The sequence below is a fragment of the Octopus bimaculoides genome, chromosome 1, assembly GCF_046866305.1.
Source record: "Octopus bimaculoides isolate indiv1 chromosome 1, ASM4686630v1, whole genome shotgun sequence".
In the NCBI taxonomy this organism is placed as follows: Eukaryota; Metazoa; Mollusca; class Cephalopoda; order Octopoda; family Octopodidae; genus Octopus; species Octopus bimaculoides.
Window position 1 is genome coordinate 168,363,534 of NC_142928.1, and position 17,863 is coordinate 168,381,396.

Consider the following 17,863-nt stretch of genomic DNA (forward strand, 5'->3'; position numbering starts at 1 on the left):
GAATATATTAGTCATTGACTGATAGTGTTTTCTTTTCCTCTTGCTTCATATTGATTTCTAGTTAGCTGTCAAATATTCCTTGTATCAGATGCCAATAATACTTGAGTATTGTGATGAGTGAATAAATAATACTTACCTATCACAATATAACTGTGTTACTTTTTAAAGTGAAAGGAAATTGTCCATGGCTCTTGGTGGCTTCCTTGAAATCAGAAAGAAAGAGTTGGATAAATGAGAATTGTGACCATTTATCTTAAACTTGAAAGTTTTAGATAGTGTTCGTATTTAAAAAAAAACATTCATCCATCACAGTATTATATATGGCCTTTTGCTATGTTTCAAACACAGTTTAATAAGGGAAAAGGTGATTTTACTTAATCTTGCACAAGTCTTGATTACTTTCCAATTGTAACTCATATGCGATATATTTTATTAGAAATATGTCCAAAAGAATTAAAGAAAGTAGCCCCATGTCACATAGTCTTTTCACTTTATTTTTTCTGAAATTTTCTATGCTAGTAGATCTTTATTGTTGTTCTATTAGATCTTGATAGTAGAAGTATCAGGTCATACTGTTCTATGTATGTACTGTTGTGCCTGTGTACACACTCACTCTCTCCTATATTGGGTGCCAGGCACTGGATAAGTTCAAAGCTAACCAATGTTAGCTTTGATTTTTGATTTTTTTTTTTAAGTCAATAAAATAAGTATGTGTAATATACATCACTGTAGTTGAATCAACTATACTTCTTCCTGTTACATGTGCAAGTGTTCGTGTATAGTCATATGCACACATGGATACACAAGTTCGCACTCATATATGCACTTAAATAAGCAGCTGCACACACTTTTACACACATGCACATACTCTCACACATCAGCACACACACACACACACACACACACACACACACACTCTCTCTCTCTCTCTCTCTCTCTCTCTCTCTCTCTCTCTCTCTCTCTCTCTCTCTCTCTCTCTCATATTCATGCATGCTCTTTTCCACTCATGTATACTTGCACTCTCTCATATACACTTGTAATCACTCATGCACACCATCTCTGGTGTATACACTCATACACTTTCCCTTATATGCACTCTCTCCCTCTCTCTCTCTCTGTCTCATGCATGCTCACATCCTCTTGATCTCTGTCTGTCTGTCTCTCTCTCTCTCACATACACACAATCACACACACACACACACACATACACACAAGAATGTTGATCGTACTATTTCTATAAACCAATAATACACATAAGCTACAAAAAAAAAAAAGTTCATTTATCTGTCTAATGTAAGATGTGTTGAAGTGGTTTTAAAAGCATCCACTTCAAATGATGCACAACTACTGTCTGTGATCATATTAGCATCAAAAACCATTTACTAACACGCACGGCAGCACTATAAATATCTTGGTAAACTTATGTGATGCTGTATACTTTGTCTTTGAGAGCTTTTGCATGGTTTTCTTTTATACCATGAAAACATTATTGTCTCTAAGTCAGTAATAGAAATTGTAACCTATTTCATATTTATTGATGTTTAAAGAGTAACATATTTTCACCCATCGTCTTGAATGATGCCATACCTAGAATAGAGGTAGACCAAAAAAAGAATTGAACAAAATAGTAATGGTGTTGTTTAGCTGCAAATTAGTCCTAATTGAGCAGACTTATGGTTAAAGGCATACCAGCTGTGATTATCTTGTCTTGTTTTAATAAGTACATTGAACCCCACAGCCAGTGATGTCATTCATTTTGAAGAAGACAGCAGGGTGTGACTTGAGGGAAGTTTAGCTGCTATTTCTAGCAGGTCTAGTGACCACAAAGAAGCACGTGTGTGTGTGTGTGTGTGTGCAGGTATGGCTATGGGGTTGAGAAGCTGGCTTTCTTACTATGTTGTTTTGGTTGCAGTCTCTCTGTGTGGTACTTTGAGCAAGTGTCTTCTATCACAGCCCTGGGCCAACCAAAGTGCATGTATGTGTGCACGCGTGCACTCTTAATCTTAACATCATGTGATAGTTGTAAACGAGCATCATTATCATACACATGAGGTTGTTTGTTTCTTGTCTTCTGTAAAGAACATGTTTAGCTATGGGAAAATATTGCTTTGCTTGGAAACAGGTGAGGGTTGATGGCAGGAAAGGTACATGATCATAGAAAATCTGCCTCAACAAATTCTGTCAGACCCATTGAAGTATGGAAACATGGACATTACATTATGATGATGACATACTGTAACATTGAGCAGAGTCAATGCTTTAATTGTAAGAAGAGTATATTAAACTGTAATTGTTCTATTAATATGCATGTTTGAATTTTCAAATATCTTAATCATGCTAGCTTAACAAAACTGGTTGTAGAATAACAAAAAATAGACATTAATAATGATAATGGTTTCTAGTATAGGCAACAAATATTTAGGGAGGTGTCCTCATCATCATCTTTATCATTTAGCATCTGTTTTCCATGCTGGAATGAGTTGGATAGTTTGACAGGATCCCATGAGTTGCAGGGCTGCACCAAGCTCCAGTGTCTATTTTGGCATAGTTTCTATGGCTGGATGCCCTTTTCTAACACCAACCACTTTACATTGTGGACTGGGTACCATTTTTCATGCAACCAGCACCAGTGAGGTTGCCAAGTAACTTGCAAGACACAAAATGAAGGGGAAAAGAGTAAAAGAAATTAAGTGAGAGTATTTGAGAGGGAGGGGTGGTATGATAGAGGGACAAGTACAGGTGTCATGCTATAAGACCTTTGTCAGCCACTCTCCAACTATCTATTTAAAGCTGTATAAGGCTATGCGTCACCAGTCTGAAACCCCTATCTCTCTCAACATATCAATTCCTGGAAACTGTTGAGAAACATACAACCAGATGAATACCTGCCGTCAGGCATCTACCATACACTGAATATCTTGCTTCCTTGAGCATGGACACATTAAAGCTCTGATATCTGACAACTGACATAGTAGATACCCACAAGATTATCCACCATCTGTCCAACAACAACCTTGGACACCTTTTTTAATTCCATATGTTTAACACTCATGGACATGTTTACAAAATCAAAAAAACAACACAGCACCCATGACTTTCAGAAACATTTTTTCATGCTCAGAATTGCTGAAACATGGAATAATCTACCAGCATCAGTAGTTGGCTATTGAGACACTATATCTTTCAAAACTTTCATGCGTCCTGAAATGTGGCAGTACATCTGATGCCCTGCCACTCTTTTGTTTTTTGACAATTCATTCACTGTTCACTTCCTGTGCATTATTTTATGTACTGTTGATGCACTTTTGGCTGCTTTTTCTGATAGGTTAGAGTGCACCTGAGCACTGTATACAATGAGTTTATTATTGTGCTGGAGGCAATAACAGAGGTGATACATGACTGTCTCCCATTATATCAGTGGATGAAAGATGTAGGAAAGGGCAAGTGGAGAGCAATTAAAGTAAACCCAGTACTTGATTCATATTTATTTTATTGGGCCCCTCCCCCAAGAGATGAAAGACAAAATATAATTTACTTAGAAATTAACAAATGCATATGTTTTGGATATTTGTGAAAACAAGTGTTAGATGTTTCTTTTAACAGTAGTAAATCATCAATCAGGTATATAGTAATGTATGTGTCTATGTGTATATACATGTTTATATTTATGTATGCAGTTTATGTCTTTGTACAAGCATGTATATGTGTATGTATGCATGCATATATGTATGCACACGTGTGTATGTGTGTGTGTTTGTGAGTACCCTTATCTTGGCTTCATGAATGTAAACAAGCATAACTGTCATACAAGTGATGTTGTTAATTTCCAGTCTTCTGTGAAAAGTCATGATTGGCTATCAAGAAATATTATCTTGCTTGGAAACTGGCAAAACTTGGTGACAGGAAGGGCATCCAACTATAGAAAATCTGCCTCGACAAATTCCATCTGACCCATGCAGGGATAAAGAAGTGGATATTAAATGACAATGATGATGATTATAATTCATATCTTTCTACAAATATGTCACATTCAAAAGCACTCTGTGTATTCACATATCTTTCTCAATATATACTTGTCACCCTTTAAACCATTTCTCCGTGTTCACATAACATATTACATGCAACATGAGTATGAACTGTGTATGTAAATCCATGCAAGAGCAGAATACTCTTCTCTTCAAACTTGTGGTGTGTTTATAGTCTCTGGTCATCTAGTCTGTTTTCACTTTGTCGCTAGTTTAATGGCTTCAAACATTTAGAAAGTGGCATTCATGTCACACAAGTGTTTGATGTGCAGGTATCTTTTGCAGTCTTGTACAAATGAACCATTTATATATATTTGATGCACTTTTGTGTATATTACATATGTCTATGTGAATTGTTGTGTACATTACTTTTAACTGCTATTTTGATACTACTTTGAGCTATTGTATATTAATGACAGTCCCACTCTAAAGACCAGCACGACTATAAACTACTGTTGAGAAAATGCCGAAATAAGCATTTGTATGTATGCAAATACAATTACTACATTTGTTGCCTTCTCTATATAACCTGACAACATATATATGTATATATAAATATATAACCTTACAACGTATACATCATCAACGTTTAATATCCGTCTTGTATGCTAGCATGGGTGGGACTCATCATCATCGTTTGTATGTATAAATTTGTGAGAGATAATATTTATCCTGACTTAGACTTGGATGTTCTGTTGGAACAAACTATACTGTGGTAGATGCCATGAGAGAAGTGCATTTTGCACCAAATGCCAATTTGTGTATTTCTCTCATGGTATCTACTGCAATATAGTTTGTTCTAACAGAACATCCATGTTTAAATTCTTTTACTTGTTTCAGTCATTTGACTGTGGGCATACTGGAGCACTGCCTTTAATTGAACAAATTGACCCCAGGACTTATTCTTTGTAAGCCTAGTACTTATTCTATCGGTCTCTTTTGCCGAACTGCTAACTTACGGGGACATAAACACACCAACATCAGTTGTCAAGTGATGGTGGGGGGGACAAACACACAAATATATATATATGATGGGCTTCTTTCAGTTTCCATCTATCAAATCCACTCACAAGGCTTTGGTTGGCCCAAAGCTATAGTAAAAGACACTTGCCCAAAATGCCATGCAGTGGGACTGAATCTGGAACTATGTGGCTGGGAAGTAAGCTTCTTACCGCACAGCCACTCCTGTGCCTATAAATGGGGCTAAATATTAACTCTCAGTATTAATACTCCTTCTATTGCTAATATATATTTTTTAACAAGCTCACTGACTAATTACAACACCAGCACCTGTTCTGGCACTGTTTTTATATATATTGCTATCTTTTGTGGTCAAACATCCATCATTGACATGATCAAGGAAGGCTGAAATCATGTGATCTGGTGGATTCAGCACTGGAGGTGGCAGGGTTCATCTCTATACTAGCAATATAAACAAGAGTGCATTTTGCATCAAAAAGCCAACATGAAAGTTTCTCTCATGATATCTACTACAGTATAGCTTGTTCTAACAGAACATCTGTTTGAGATTAATATTAATTCTTAGTATTACTACTGCCTCTGTCACAAATATATATATATATATATATATATATATATATATATATATATATATATATATATATATAAACGTGTGTTTGCTTTTCTTTTTCAGTTTCTACATCAATCACAATACCAAGAAGACTCAGTGGGAACCTCCACAATGGGAGCCAGCAGATTCTACCTCACACCAATCTGCTTCAACAGTGAGTGTCTCTTTTTTAATTGAAAATATGTGATTTGTAAACATGAAGTTAATCTCTCTAATGGGCACGTTGGGTTTGCAGGTTATTATGATAGGGATTCCTTCATTTTTCTTTCTTACTCTCTGCCATAACATTTTTGGGGTACACTAATTCCACAGATTGCGCTCATGCTTGCAGATAGCTAGTCAGTGTTGTGTTCATTCATTATATTTAATGCTTTAGCTTTTAAACCAGCCTTATTTGGCCCAAATATTCTGCTTGCTTTACGTTCAAACTAGCCAGATCTGGCCTCTTACACCTACCTTATGATGTCATTCTGAAAATAAATAATCACGTTAGCAAAATATTGACCCTACAAAATGATGCATGATTAGTTCAAGACAGTGTGAGCAAATAAGCATTACATTTGACAGAGTAATCGAAATGCTAAAGGGTTAATATTGTTCAGTATGAGCTGATGATGATACTGATGTGTTTGCATGGGCTCCTTCAGGCATGCTTACCTGAGGGCAGCCATTTCTCTTCATGGACACTTACTCTTAAATCTTGTGATAAATCATCACACACAAGCTTATCAGTTAAAGAAATTTCAGAGTTTTATCTATCTGTCTGGTCAAGTTACTTGCCTAGTCCAATACAACTCTTCCATACCAGATGTCCTGATCTTCAATAGCAATCTTCATATCTTCAACCTGATATCCAGTGTCTTCCACAAGTTGATCAATATGATCTTCTTTGTCTGCTGTTTCTTGGCTTATTGACTCAATTCAAAGAGTAGTGTCTGTTCTTAGCTTAATATCTGACACAATCCTTATTTGGGGCCATCAGTGTTAAACTGGTTTTTAGAACTAGATGAGCGAGGGACTTCTTTCACTTTGCCATGAGTTGGCCTGGTATTTCAGTACTTCCAGGATTCATAAGAGCACAAATATTTCCTTAAAGTGAGTCTATGATAATGCTTTGAATCATAAAATGCTTCATTTCTATTATCTAATTTTGATTGTGGTATGTAACTTTTTATAAAAATATTAAGCTTATTAGAATATGAATTGGGTTTTGTTTGAAACTGTTTTGAAACACAACTTGGCATTTTCCTTTCTATTTTTTCTTTTTTGTGTGTGTTGCCCTAAAGAATTAATTAATTTTGTTAGCTAACAATCTAAGAAGAGGGTGGGGTTAAAAGATGTTCATCAAGAAATGCAGGAATATTGGAAGCTATTTGTTGCTGAGATACGTAAACAGATTTATGGATTTTTCACCAATGATTTTGTAATTCTTGTGTGCTGCACAAAGGCATCCAATTTTACTAGTGTATTGCCTGTGGCTAGATTACATGACTGTCTTTCAAAGTATCAACATCAATTTCAATATTTTAGCTTCCACACAAATTCTTTGCATAGGATTTATTGAGCCATTGCTGAAGCTACAAACATTCAGTTTGTCTTGTGTCTACAAAATTTCTGTTTCTTCTCATGAATCTTGTCAGTATTTCATTCTGAATGAATTTCTTGTTTATATCCTATCACACTAAATACACAAAGGAAAATATTTTATTTAGATTTTTGTTGTGTTTACTGATTGCTGTTTTTATTTATGGCTGTGAAGAATTGCTCTAAAATGCCAGTTTTTGGTGTAATTAGTTTTACTGTGTACCAGTTTAGAGAATTATATATATATTTGTTCATTTCATTATAACAATTGGTGAATGATACCATTCTCAGTTACAAGTTTTCAGTGATCCAGTCACTCATTCACTGTATTCCTAATGGTCAGAGGGATAAAGGAGAGTCTGTAACTCAGTGAATAACAAATATTCCAAAATACTTTTAACAGTTTTTCAGTTTTCTCACCAGTCCTTATACCCTTCTCCAAAACACACACACACACACACACACACATATATTACCTTGCATGGAAACAGGTGAGGATTGGCAACAGGAAGGGCATTCAGCAGAAGAAAACCTGCTTTAGTGAATTCCATCTAACCATGCAAACATGAAAAAGTGGATGATAAAATGATGACAATGATAGATACAAATATATATGATGGGCTTCTGTATAGTTTTCCTTTATAAAATTTCATGGGCAAGATATTGGCCAACCTTAGTTTATGATAGGAGTTACTTGCACAAATTGCCATGCAATGAGATAGAACCTGGAATCACATGATTGGAAGGTGAGCCTCTTAGTTACACAACCATACTACATCTATTGTAAAAGTTTTAGTGGCTTACATTTTTATTAAGTGATTTTTCTTCATAATTATTCCAACATAAATTACAAAATTCAACTAATTAATTATATGTTTATATTTAAACAAATTAGCAACTAGTGATCTCATGATTTTGATTACTGATATTATTCTCTGAGAGGCAAGCTGGCAGAATCATTAGCATGTCTGACAAAATGCTTAGCAACATTTCTTTCTTTTCTTTATGTTCTGAGTTCAAATCCTGCCAAGATCAACTTTGGTTTTCATCCTTTCAGTACTGGAGTTGATGTAATTGACTTGCTCTCCCCCACTCATAATTGTGCCAAAATTAGAAAGGTTGTTATTTTCTCATTCTAACTTGAGCTTTTAGCTTCCCTTCTTCCAAGTTCCTTTAAAACATCATCATTTTACATCTGCCTTCCAGGTTGGCATAGGTTTCATGGATCATCAGAGTTCAAGTCAGTTCTCTATCTGAAGTTACTACTCTTTTAGATAAGTTGGAAGAACAAATTTCACTCAAACATTTCAATTTTAGCTTAGGCTTTTTGGATGAATGGCCTTCTAATCAGCAAGTACTTGACAGAGTGTCTTAGGTGCATTTTATGATGCCACTAGCAAAAGAAAAGTTGTCATGTCCTTGAAAAGACTAAAAGCCCCTATCAGTTCCTTGTTGTCTCTACTTCTTTATGTATATTGAGTTTTACAAAAGATGTTCATTTCTTAATTTAATATATTCCGTTATTCATCTTTAAAGCCATTGTTTTCTTTGAAGTTGTGGAAATATGGAGTACTTTTATGTACTTCTTTCCCTAAACTGCTTCTTTCTGGAACTCTATTGTTTGTGTGTGTGTGTGTGTGTGTGTGTGTGTGTGTGTGTGTGTGTGTGTGTGTGTGTGTGTGTGTGTGTGTGTGTGTGTGTGTGTGTGTGTGTGTGTGTGTGTTTAAACTGCTCACTTGCAACAGTTCAAATGAAGTTGCTCTTACCTCAATTAATTAACCTTATCCCTACTCTAGTCTGAGTGAAACTAAAATATATTAGTGACAATGTCCTTCTCCATCAAAACTAAGAAACAATAATATACAAATAAAAGGCACATTTCCTTGTGGCTCCATCTTATGCTCTTTCTAGTGTATGTTGTTGGACTGTTCACCTCTTATCTCTTTGTAATGTCAGATTTGCTATGTGGCACAAATTTGCTACCATAACTCCTTTGCACTCTAGTTTTGTAAAAATCCTTTTACATTTATTTCCCCTAACTTTTGTATGTAGTGAAGGTTTACTCAATTGTTTCTCTCCACCAAATTTCACAATCTCCATCTTTATAAACTATGTAACTAAAACAGTGGTAAGGAATTAAATTATGTTTCTGATAAAAGACTTTACTGATGAGTTAATACTGTTGGACATCATAACTATCTTCACTTGATGCTGTGACATTTGATTCATTCCCTCTTCAGTTTTATCTAATGTACGTAAATAGTGATGAATTATGAAACCCCAGAGGTTGTTAGGTCATATGATTTAATCATTGTTAATAGTTAGTATTAATCAAAGTAATATTTTAATAAACTTCTTGATGTATAAGGCAATTGTTGTTAACATATACCTTAGGGAAAAATACATTCATATATGTTGAAATAACATGCAAACACTGTGTTAAAAATGAAATATAGTTAAAAATTAATTTGGTCATTTGTAGAAGATTCTTCAGACATTTTATTTTTGATATTTGTCTTTTATTCATTATGGTAATGTGAATCAAATTCTTAATTTGCTGAAACTTCCTCTCACACAAAAAGCAGAAATATCCTTAAAGGAACACTTGTGCAAAAAAAAAAAAAAAAAAAAAAAACGGTAATTTAAATCTATTAGATAGATGTAATCTAAATCATCTCAAGAATTTTTTTTTTTTTTTTTTTTTTTTGAGAAGCAGAAATTATTTTAGAGAGAAAAAACAGTGAAAGGACTCTTTGAGTCTGTGCTATCTGTGTTATTGGCATGATGATGTTTTATAATTGTAACCACAAAGTATTTTATTGCAGCTTCGAAACTTCTCTAATTTCTGTTTGTTTCAGATCCTGAATCAACCAAACCAAGAATCAACAAGTACTCGATTAGATAACCAACAAGTTGAAATTCCATTACACTCTTTGGATGCTAATGGACATTTCCAGAGCAATGAGCAAGAAACTGAGGTAAGTTGTTACATGATAAAAGTTGACTTGAAGAAATTATAGAAATTTGTTTGGTTTCTTCCCTCTCTTGTTCTTCTAAATTAGTTTTGCCTTTAGTTATGGTTGATTATTTTTAGGATCTGGGACTCATCTAGTTCTTCTTATCCCAAATGCATGGATGAGATATGGCAGAAATTACATTGTTGTTTAATAAAGAGTAATTAACAGTAGTAGCTATGTAATAAGAAGTTTTTTGTTCAGATGTTTTTTTTTGTTCAGTCCCACTGCATGGCACCTTAGGCATGTGTGTTTTACTATAGTCTCAGATCAACCAAAGCTTTGTGAGTGGATTTGATAAATAGAAACTAAAAGAAGCCCATTGTGTGTGTGTGTGTGTGTGTGTGTGTGTGCGTGTGCGTGCGTGTGTGCGTGCGTGCGTGCGCCTGCCTCCTCATCTTTGATATCTCATGTGATAGTTGTAAATGAGTGTCACCATTATGCAAGTGGTGTCCTTTGTTTCCAATCTTCCATGTAAACATAACTGATCTTGGGGGAAATATTACCTTGCCTGGAAATAGGTGAAGGTCAGCAACAGGAAGAACAGCCAGCTGTCAAAAATCCTGCCACAACAAATTCTGTGAGTATGAGTGGGCATTAAAACAATGATGATGATGAAGATAATGATAGAAGGTTCTGTTTTTATGAGAGTGTCTTAGAATATTTTCAAATATCCTTTCTTCATATTTCTCAATTTTTCATCTGATCTAGTTCTCCTAAGAGTTTTTTTTTTTTAACTGATTATAAAACAAACAACATTGTTCAGTATAATGTTTCCGGTGATATGTTAGAGCACTTTTGGTTTAATTAAGCTTTACTTTTACATTTAACAGTGGTTTAGATAAAATTAATTCAGCGTAGCATTTAACACCCAAGTAGTTTATGGTATTGTAACATGTACTTTTACTTCAAAGTAATAGGAGTGTGTGTTTGTTTACATTTTACTAATTTTACTTTCAAGTAAGCTTTTATAATCTTATATAGTTGTTTCATTGATAAATTGAATAGATGATAAGTGTTTATATTTACTAGTCCTTCTTTCAGTGAATGCACAACATTGAAGTATCAGGTTTTTAAGTGAAATTATCTGTTCCAATTGTTGAAGTTTAATGTTTCCTGGGGGTTTTTTTATTTATTTAATTTTTTTTTTTTTTCTCAGACAATTATTGACAAAGAAGAAATGTTAAACCAATTGAAGGCACAGTTTCCAAGTTGCAAAGGGTTCATAATCAAAAATATACTGCAAAAGTAAGTAAAAAAAATACCTTAACATTTTCTTGATAGTTAGTTTTTGAAATTTTATTCAGTATGCAATGTTATACAACTTTTAACATTTCAGTTTTGAAATCATTCTATAGAATTCAGACCCTATAAAAAATTAAAAAGAAAAGGCTAGGTTACTTGGATAATTATTTAATCCTAGATTTTAACATAGGAATTGTAAAAGAAAGTTTGAAATGTATCAATTCATTCTTTTTTCTTCTGTCTAGCTTAGTCAGAGGAGAAACACACTTGGTATAATTTTACAGCGCCTCTAAGTCTGATGGGGAAAATACTATTACAGTAGATCTGAACTGAATGCTTAAAACATATTGGACTCTGCTAGAAGCATTGAAGGGTCAGGTAGGCATATTAAATTGGTCAGTAGATTAAGCCTAACATCCAAGAAAAGGTCTGTCCATCAAAAGGATCTTGCAGTTTCCATCTATCCAAATTCAATCACAAGGCTTGGGTTGACCCAAGACCATGGTAAAAATTATTTGCCCAAAAGGACCATGAGATTGCGAAATGAACTTCAAAATTCATGGATACACGCTTGTATGTGTGCAGTGAGGGTGCATGGCTTAGTCGTTAGGGTATTTGGTTCATGACTGTAAGGTGATGAGTTTGATTCCTGGCAGTGCATTGTTATCCTTGAGCAAGACACTTTATTTTACATTTCTCCAGTCTACTCATCTGGCAAAAATGAGTAGTACCAGTATTTCAAATGGCCAGCCTTGTTATATTCTGTGCCGTGCTGAATCTCCCTGAGAATTAAATTAAAGGTATGCATGTCTGTGGAGTGCTCTGCCACTTTCGTTAATTTCACAAGCAGGCTGTTCCATTGATCGGATTAAATGGAACCCTCACCATTGTAACCATCAGAGTGGTGTGTGTGTGTGTGTGTGTGTGTGTGTGTGTGTGTGTGTGTGTATACACATATATAGTAAACTTTCACTTTGCTTTCAGTTTGGACTGTTTGGTAATACTTAAATATATTGTGCATCATAGACAGAAACAAAAAGAAATCTTCACACTATGCAAGTCAAATATAATAATAATACTAATAATGATAATAATGGTAATAATAATACATATATTCTTCAGGTTTTACCAACCTGAATATTTCTTATCCAAATATGTTACTCTCCCTGTTCTGCTGGGATGCCATTATCCATAGCTATAATCTCATTAGTTCTATACAAAACTGATTTTTCCCTTTGTTAGCTAAGAGCTTTTAGCAACTTTATAAAATCAAACATTATATTCATTGTTTTATAATCTAAATCTGCTATATTACTGTTGATTATTTCTTTATTCTTTTACACTTTGTACCATTCTGTTATATATGTACCATCACAAGGAAGGTGCTTGTATGTGATCACTCAATCTGCAGGAAGTAGTAGGCAGATTTCTCTTATATATATATATATATATATATATATATATATATATATATATATACATACAAGATACAGAAATAATTTATTCTCAAAGGCATAATAATGCTAATACAATAGCATGAACAGGATAAACTATCTATATATTGCAGAAAAATTTGTTACCAGCCAGCCATGATACTCGAACTCACATCCTTGTGATTATGCATCAAGTGCTTCACTTTTTAAGCTGTACTACCCAGTAATGAATTATTCTGTAATTTTAGGATTTAACAATTCATTACTGGGCAGTTTAGCTTAAAACTAAAGCACTTGACACGTAATCACAGGGATGTGAGTTTGAGTATCATGGTTGGCCGGTAACAAATTTTTCTGCAATTTATGGATTGTTTATCCTGTTCTTGCTATTGTATTAGTACTTTCATGTTTGAGAATAAATTCTTTCTATCTTTCAATACATTTCAATGCTTCTAAAGTAAACTTTGTTTGCTTACTTTCATCGTAAGTTGAATGTAACGTTAGCGTCTTATAAAGCTAGATTTATAATTCCTAAAATTGCAGAATAATTTGTTACAGGGCAATTTAGCTTAAAGGTAAAGCACTCGACGCGTAATCACAGGGATGCGAGTTCGAGTCTCATGGCCGGCCAGTAAAGAATTTTTCTGCATTATATGGATAGTTTATCCTGTTCATGGTATTGCATTAGCATTATCATGCGTTTGAGAATAAATTATTTCTGTATCTTTCAATACATCTCAACATTTCTAAAACAAACTTCGTTTGTTTACTTTCATCGTAAGTTGAATTTATATATATATATATATATATATATACGGTTATCAATTTGTGTTGCAAGATTCCCGATGGTAAATCATGTGTTGAAACCGATATTGTATTTCTGGAAGGTTTTTTTTTTTTTTTTTTTTTTTTTTTTTTTTTGCCAAATAAACACACGTACAATATATTTTTTCTTCACTCGTTTATTACTGTTCTTATTTTATTATTCTAACTCGTGTCCATTGTCCAGAAATCTTTCGTCACACATCTGTGACCTCTTCAGCGACACTTTTTGTTTTCGTGTGTGTTCTTACTCCATTCTGTTCTTCTGAAGTGTGCATCCTTATGTGCACATGCATTTGTGTCCTTGTGTAGGTGTGTGTGTGTGTGTATGCTTGTGTGTGTATCATAGTTTTTAGCAGCAGTGTGGCCTTCTCCTCAGCAGTCCCATCCTCTCACCCCATGGTGCTGCTACTGTCCCAAGACCCCAAAAAATATGGCACAGTTCCTGTATTCTTCTGTGTATGTGTGTTCGCCCACAGTGTTGCCATTGTGGTAGTTGTTATTGCCATCGTTGTCGCTGTCATTGTTAATCGTGTTGTTCACATTGTTGTGGCCATCCGTGAAATTTCTTGTGAGTGTGTTTGAGTGTGTTTGAGTGTGTGTGTGTGTGTGTGTATGGGTTCGCTTCATATGTTGTATGTATCCATGTCCTTTATATAGATTTATTTATTTATTTTATCTATCACTATCTTATATTTATCCCAGCTATGTGACAAATATATCTTATATTTGTTTATTTATTTATAGTACTTTAACCTCTATGCTATTAATCGAGCCTCCATGTTCTGCCTGAGCATGTTGTTAGAGCACTGATGAGCTTTTGTATGTAGTTTGGGTTCGTCCTACAACCAACACAATTTGTAGGACTTATCAAAGGATAGGTATTGCAGATCAGGGATTTTAATGGGGAACCAGGCTTTTCCACTACTTTAATTTGTAGATTAGCCTCACTTAATGTTTTTCTAAAAACAAGTATGTTAGTTTGCCGCTAGGAGTAGCATCAACGAACATGACACTTTGGTATTTTTTGTTGTCATACCAAGTGTTGGCCTTATTTATCTTATTACTGGTCCTTTCTGTGTTGTTCTAAGATTTACTTCTGTACAGCAGGCAGATCTCCTTAGCATCACTCTCTATGATGGCTTTGTACTTAGTCCTGGCTCCTTTGTACACTCTAATCCTGTCCCTTTGGTTGTAGCTAGAGAACTGCATGTGGTGGATGAAGTGTTGTATGTGTCTTTCCAATTTCATAGGGTCGCACATGTGAGACACGTTCCTCATCACTCTCACCTAGTCAGCTATAAGAATGTTGAACTTGGCGTTGTCCGCAATCGCTGCGTTTTTGTCATAATGAGAGTGAAGGATCTGGACCTTACAGTTCTTCGTTTCTAGCCAGGGAGGCCAGTCAGGCGGCACTAGCTTTGACCATGCTCAAACAGTGCTTTTTACTTGCCACCTGCACAGGAGCCAGTTAGGTGGCACTGGCAATGACCATGCTCAATTGGTGCTTTTTATGTGCCACCTGCATGGGTGCCAGTTAGGCAGCACTGGCAATAACCACACTCAAACGATGCCTTTCAGGTGCCACAGGCATAGGACCAGTCAGGCGGCAATGGCATCCACCACACTTGTATGATACTTTTTATGTGCCACCGGAACGGGAACCAGTAAAGCAGTACTGGCATCAGCCATGACAATGATTTCACTTGACTCAACAGGTCTTCTCAAGCACAACATATTACCCAATGATTAAAGGGTACTCTTAAATGGGCCGGTTATGTGCCACTGGCATAGACCATGGTTACGGTCTCATTTGGCTTGCTGGATCTTCTCAAGCACAGCATATTTCTAAAGGTCTCAGTCATTCATCATCGCCTCCATGAGGACTAACGTTCAAAGGTCGCGCTTCACCACCTCATCCCTGGTCTTCCTAGGTCTACCTCTCCCACAGGTTTCCTCCACTGTTAGGGTGTGACACTTTTTCATACAGCTGTCCTCATCCATACGTAACACATGACCATACCAGTGAAGTCATCTCTCATGCACACTATATCTGATGCTTCTTATGTCCAATTTTTCTCTTGGTGCGCTTACACTCTGCTGTGTATGCACACTGACATTACACATCCAGTGGATAATACTAGCTTTATTTCTTGCAAACTTACACATGTCCTCAGCAGTCACAGCCCATGTTTCACTGTCATGTAGCATAGCAGTTCGCACACGTGTCATACAGTCTACCTTTCACTCTGAGCGAGAGGCCCTTTGTCACCAGCAAAGGTAGGGGCTCTCTGAACTTTGCCCAGGCTATTTTTATTCAAGCAGCTACACTCTCAGAGCATCCACTCCCGCTACTCACTTGGTCACCTAGGTAAGGGAAGCTACCAACTACGTCTAGTTTTTCCCCCTGGTATGTGATAGATATATAATAAAGATATAAAGAAATATATAAATAGATAAATAAATACATATATACATATATTTATCACATACCTGGGGTAAATATAAGATAGAGAGATAGATAAAATAAATAAATAAATAAATCTGTATAAAGGGCATGGATACATACAACATACAAAGCGAACCCATTCACACACACACACACACACACACACACACAAACACACAAGAAATTTCACAGATGGCCACAACAATGTGAACAACACGATTAACAACAACAGTGGCGGTGACAACGATGGCAATAACAACAACAGTAGCGAGGGTGAACACACATACACAGAGGAATATAGGAACTGTGCCATAGTGTAATACACTATTACAACAACTTTACGGGTATGTTTTTGGATAAATATTAATTAGAAATCATAAGTACTCTTCTTTTTCTAGACTTACTGGTGAATCCTGTTATACTTAAATAATCATGCTCAGATATACTGTGCCTGCAACAACAACAAAAGGGAGAAGGAGAGAGAATGGGGGTCAGGATGGTGAAGAGTAGAATGCTTTTGATCCTAGGTTTTTTAAATAAGCATGCCTTAACCCTTTCGTTATCACATTCATTTTGAGATGCTCTGTATTTTTTTCAAATATTTTAAATATAACAAAGAATTTAGTAAAATAACTTAGTTATCATTAAGCTAATGTTAGGAACGTAAATTATGACTAAGGTTTGGTGGAAGATTTTAATTCAAAACTTATGAAAGCAAAACATTTGTACTATAGAGCCAGAGGCAGTTTCAGCCGGGTTGGTATCAAAAGGGTTAAGAGTAAATAGCCACAACTCAGCAGTATATTTTTATAGTTACAATGTAAAATAGAATTTATAAAAATTGAATGAGTTTCTAAATCGTGAAAAGAGGTGAATTCTGAAGCTGCAGTAAGGCAATGTAAAATATTTCTTTTTCTTCTTTGTATATAGGTTCTATAATGGTTCAACTTGTGCACCTGTAAACTGTTTTGTTTCAGTTATTTAATCATCCCTTTCTTCTCAAAAATAAATAAATATATAATAACTAAATAATAAAAAAGAAAATATTCATATGTATGTATGTGCATTTGCATGTATAAATGTATATTTATGTGTGTATGCATTAAATTTTTATATGCATATAATATTTTTGTTTAAACAAAACGAGTTTTATATTTCACCATAAAGAGTATAATATCTTTTTTCATATAATAGTTTTACTGAAAATATATTAGTGTATGTTTTTACAAGGTGAGTTTTATTCACACAACACAAAAAAGAGAGAGAGAGAGGGAGAGGGAGAGAGAGGGAGAGAGAGAGAGAGAGAGAGAGAGTAAAGATCACATATTACTTAAAGATTCTTGTATAGAAAAATGGTTTTCATGCGAATAAATTTTATGTATTTTGTGTTGTTTGGGGAGAATCATACTGCCTTAATATGTAACACACTCACTGGTTCAATTTCCACTCATTATTTATATTTTTTCTTGCAAAATTTTTGTTGCTTTTACAACCTTGTCAATAGATGTTAACTATCCATTATTGGAGCTGTGTTCCTAGTTTCCAATAGGTATGCTCCAATAATGGACAGAGTTAATATCCATTGACAAGGTTGCAAAAGCAATGAAAATTTTGAAAGAAAAATAATATAAATAATGAGTGGAAATTGAACCAGTGAGTGTGTTACATATAAAAGCATTAAGTCAGTATGACTCTCTCCA

General features: G+C 34.9%; 2 protein-coding genes and 1 pseudogene across 11 annotated transcripts in view; 2 read left to right on the forward strand and 1 right to left on the reverse strand.

The window, feature by feature from the left end:
* The window catches only part of LOC106869307 (zinc finger MYM-type protein 1-like), a 155,593-nt gene that overhangs the window by 48,462 nt on the left and 89,268 nt on the right, over positions 1-17,863 (reverse strand). Inside the window, exon 2 of the mRNA XM_089362477.1 lies at positions 137-202. The gene's annotated coding sequence lies outside the window, so the exon portion shown is untranslated. The remainder of the gene's footprint in view (positions 1-136; positions 203-17,863) is intronic.
* Positions 1-17,863, forward strand: part of LOC106869314 (uncharacterized) — a 157,096-nt gene that overhangs the window by 30,734 nt on the left and 108,499 nt on the right. For 9 of the 10 annotated variants that reach the window (XM_089362377.1, XM_089362388.1, XM_089362420.1 and 6 more), the window contains exons 2-4: positions 5,680-5,770; positions 10,059-10,178; positions 11,374-11,462. In XM_089362377.1, the coding sequence (XP_089218503.1) occupies positions 5,680-5,770; positions 10,059-10,178; positions 11,374-11,462 (300 nt within the window). Of the gene's footprint in view, positions 1-5,679; positions 5,771-10,058; positions 10,179-11,373; positions 11,463-11,730; positions 11,838-17,863 lie in introns of those variants that run through there. The other variant, XM_089362429.1, reaches the window with a different exon arrangement.
* On the forward strand, positions 6,515-6,697 carry LOC128250054 (U2 spliceosomal RNA; annotated as a pseudogene).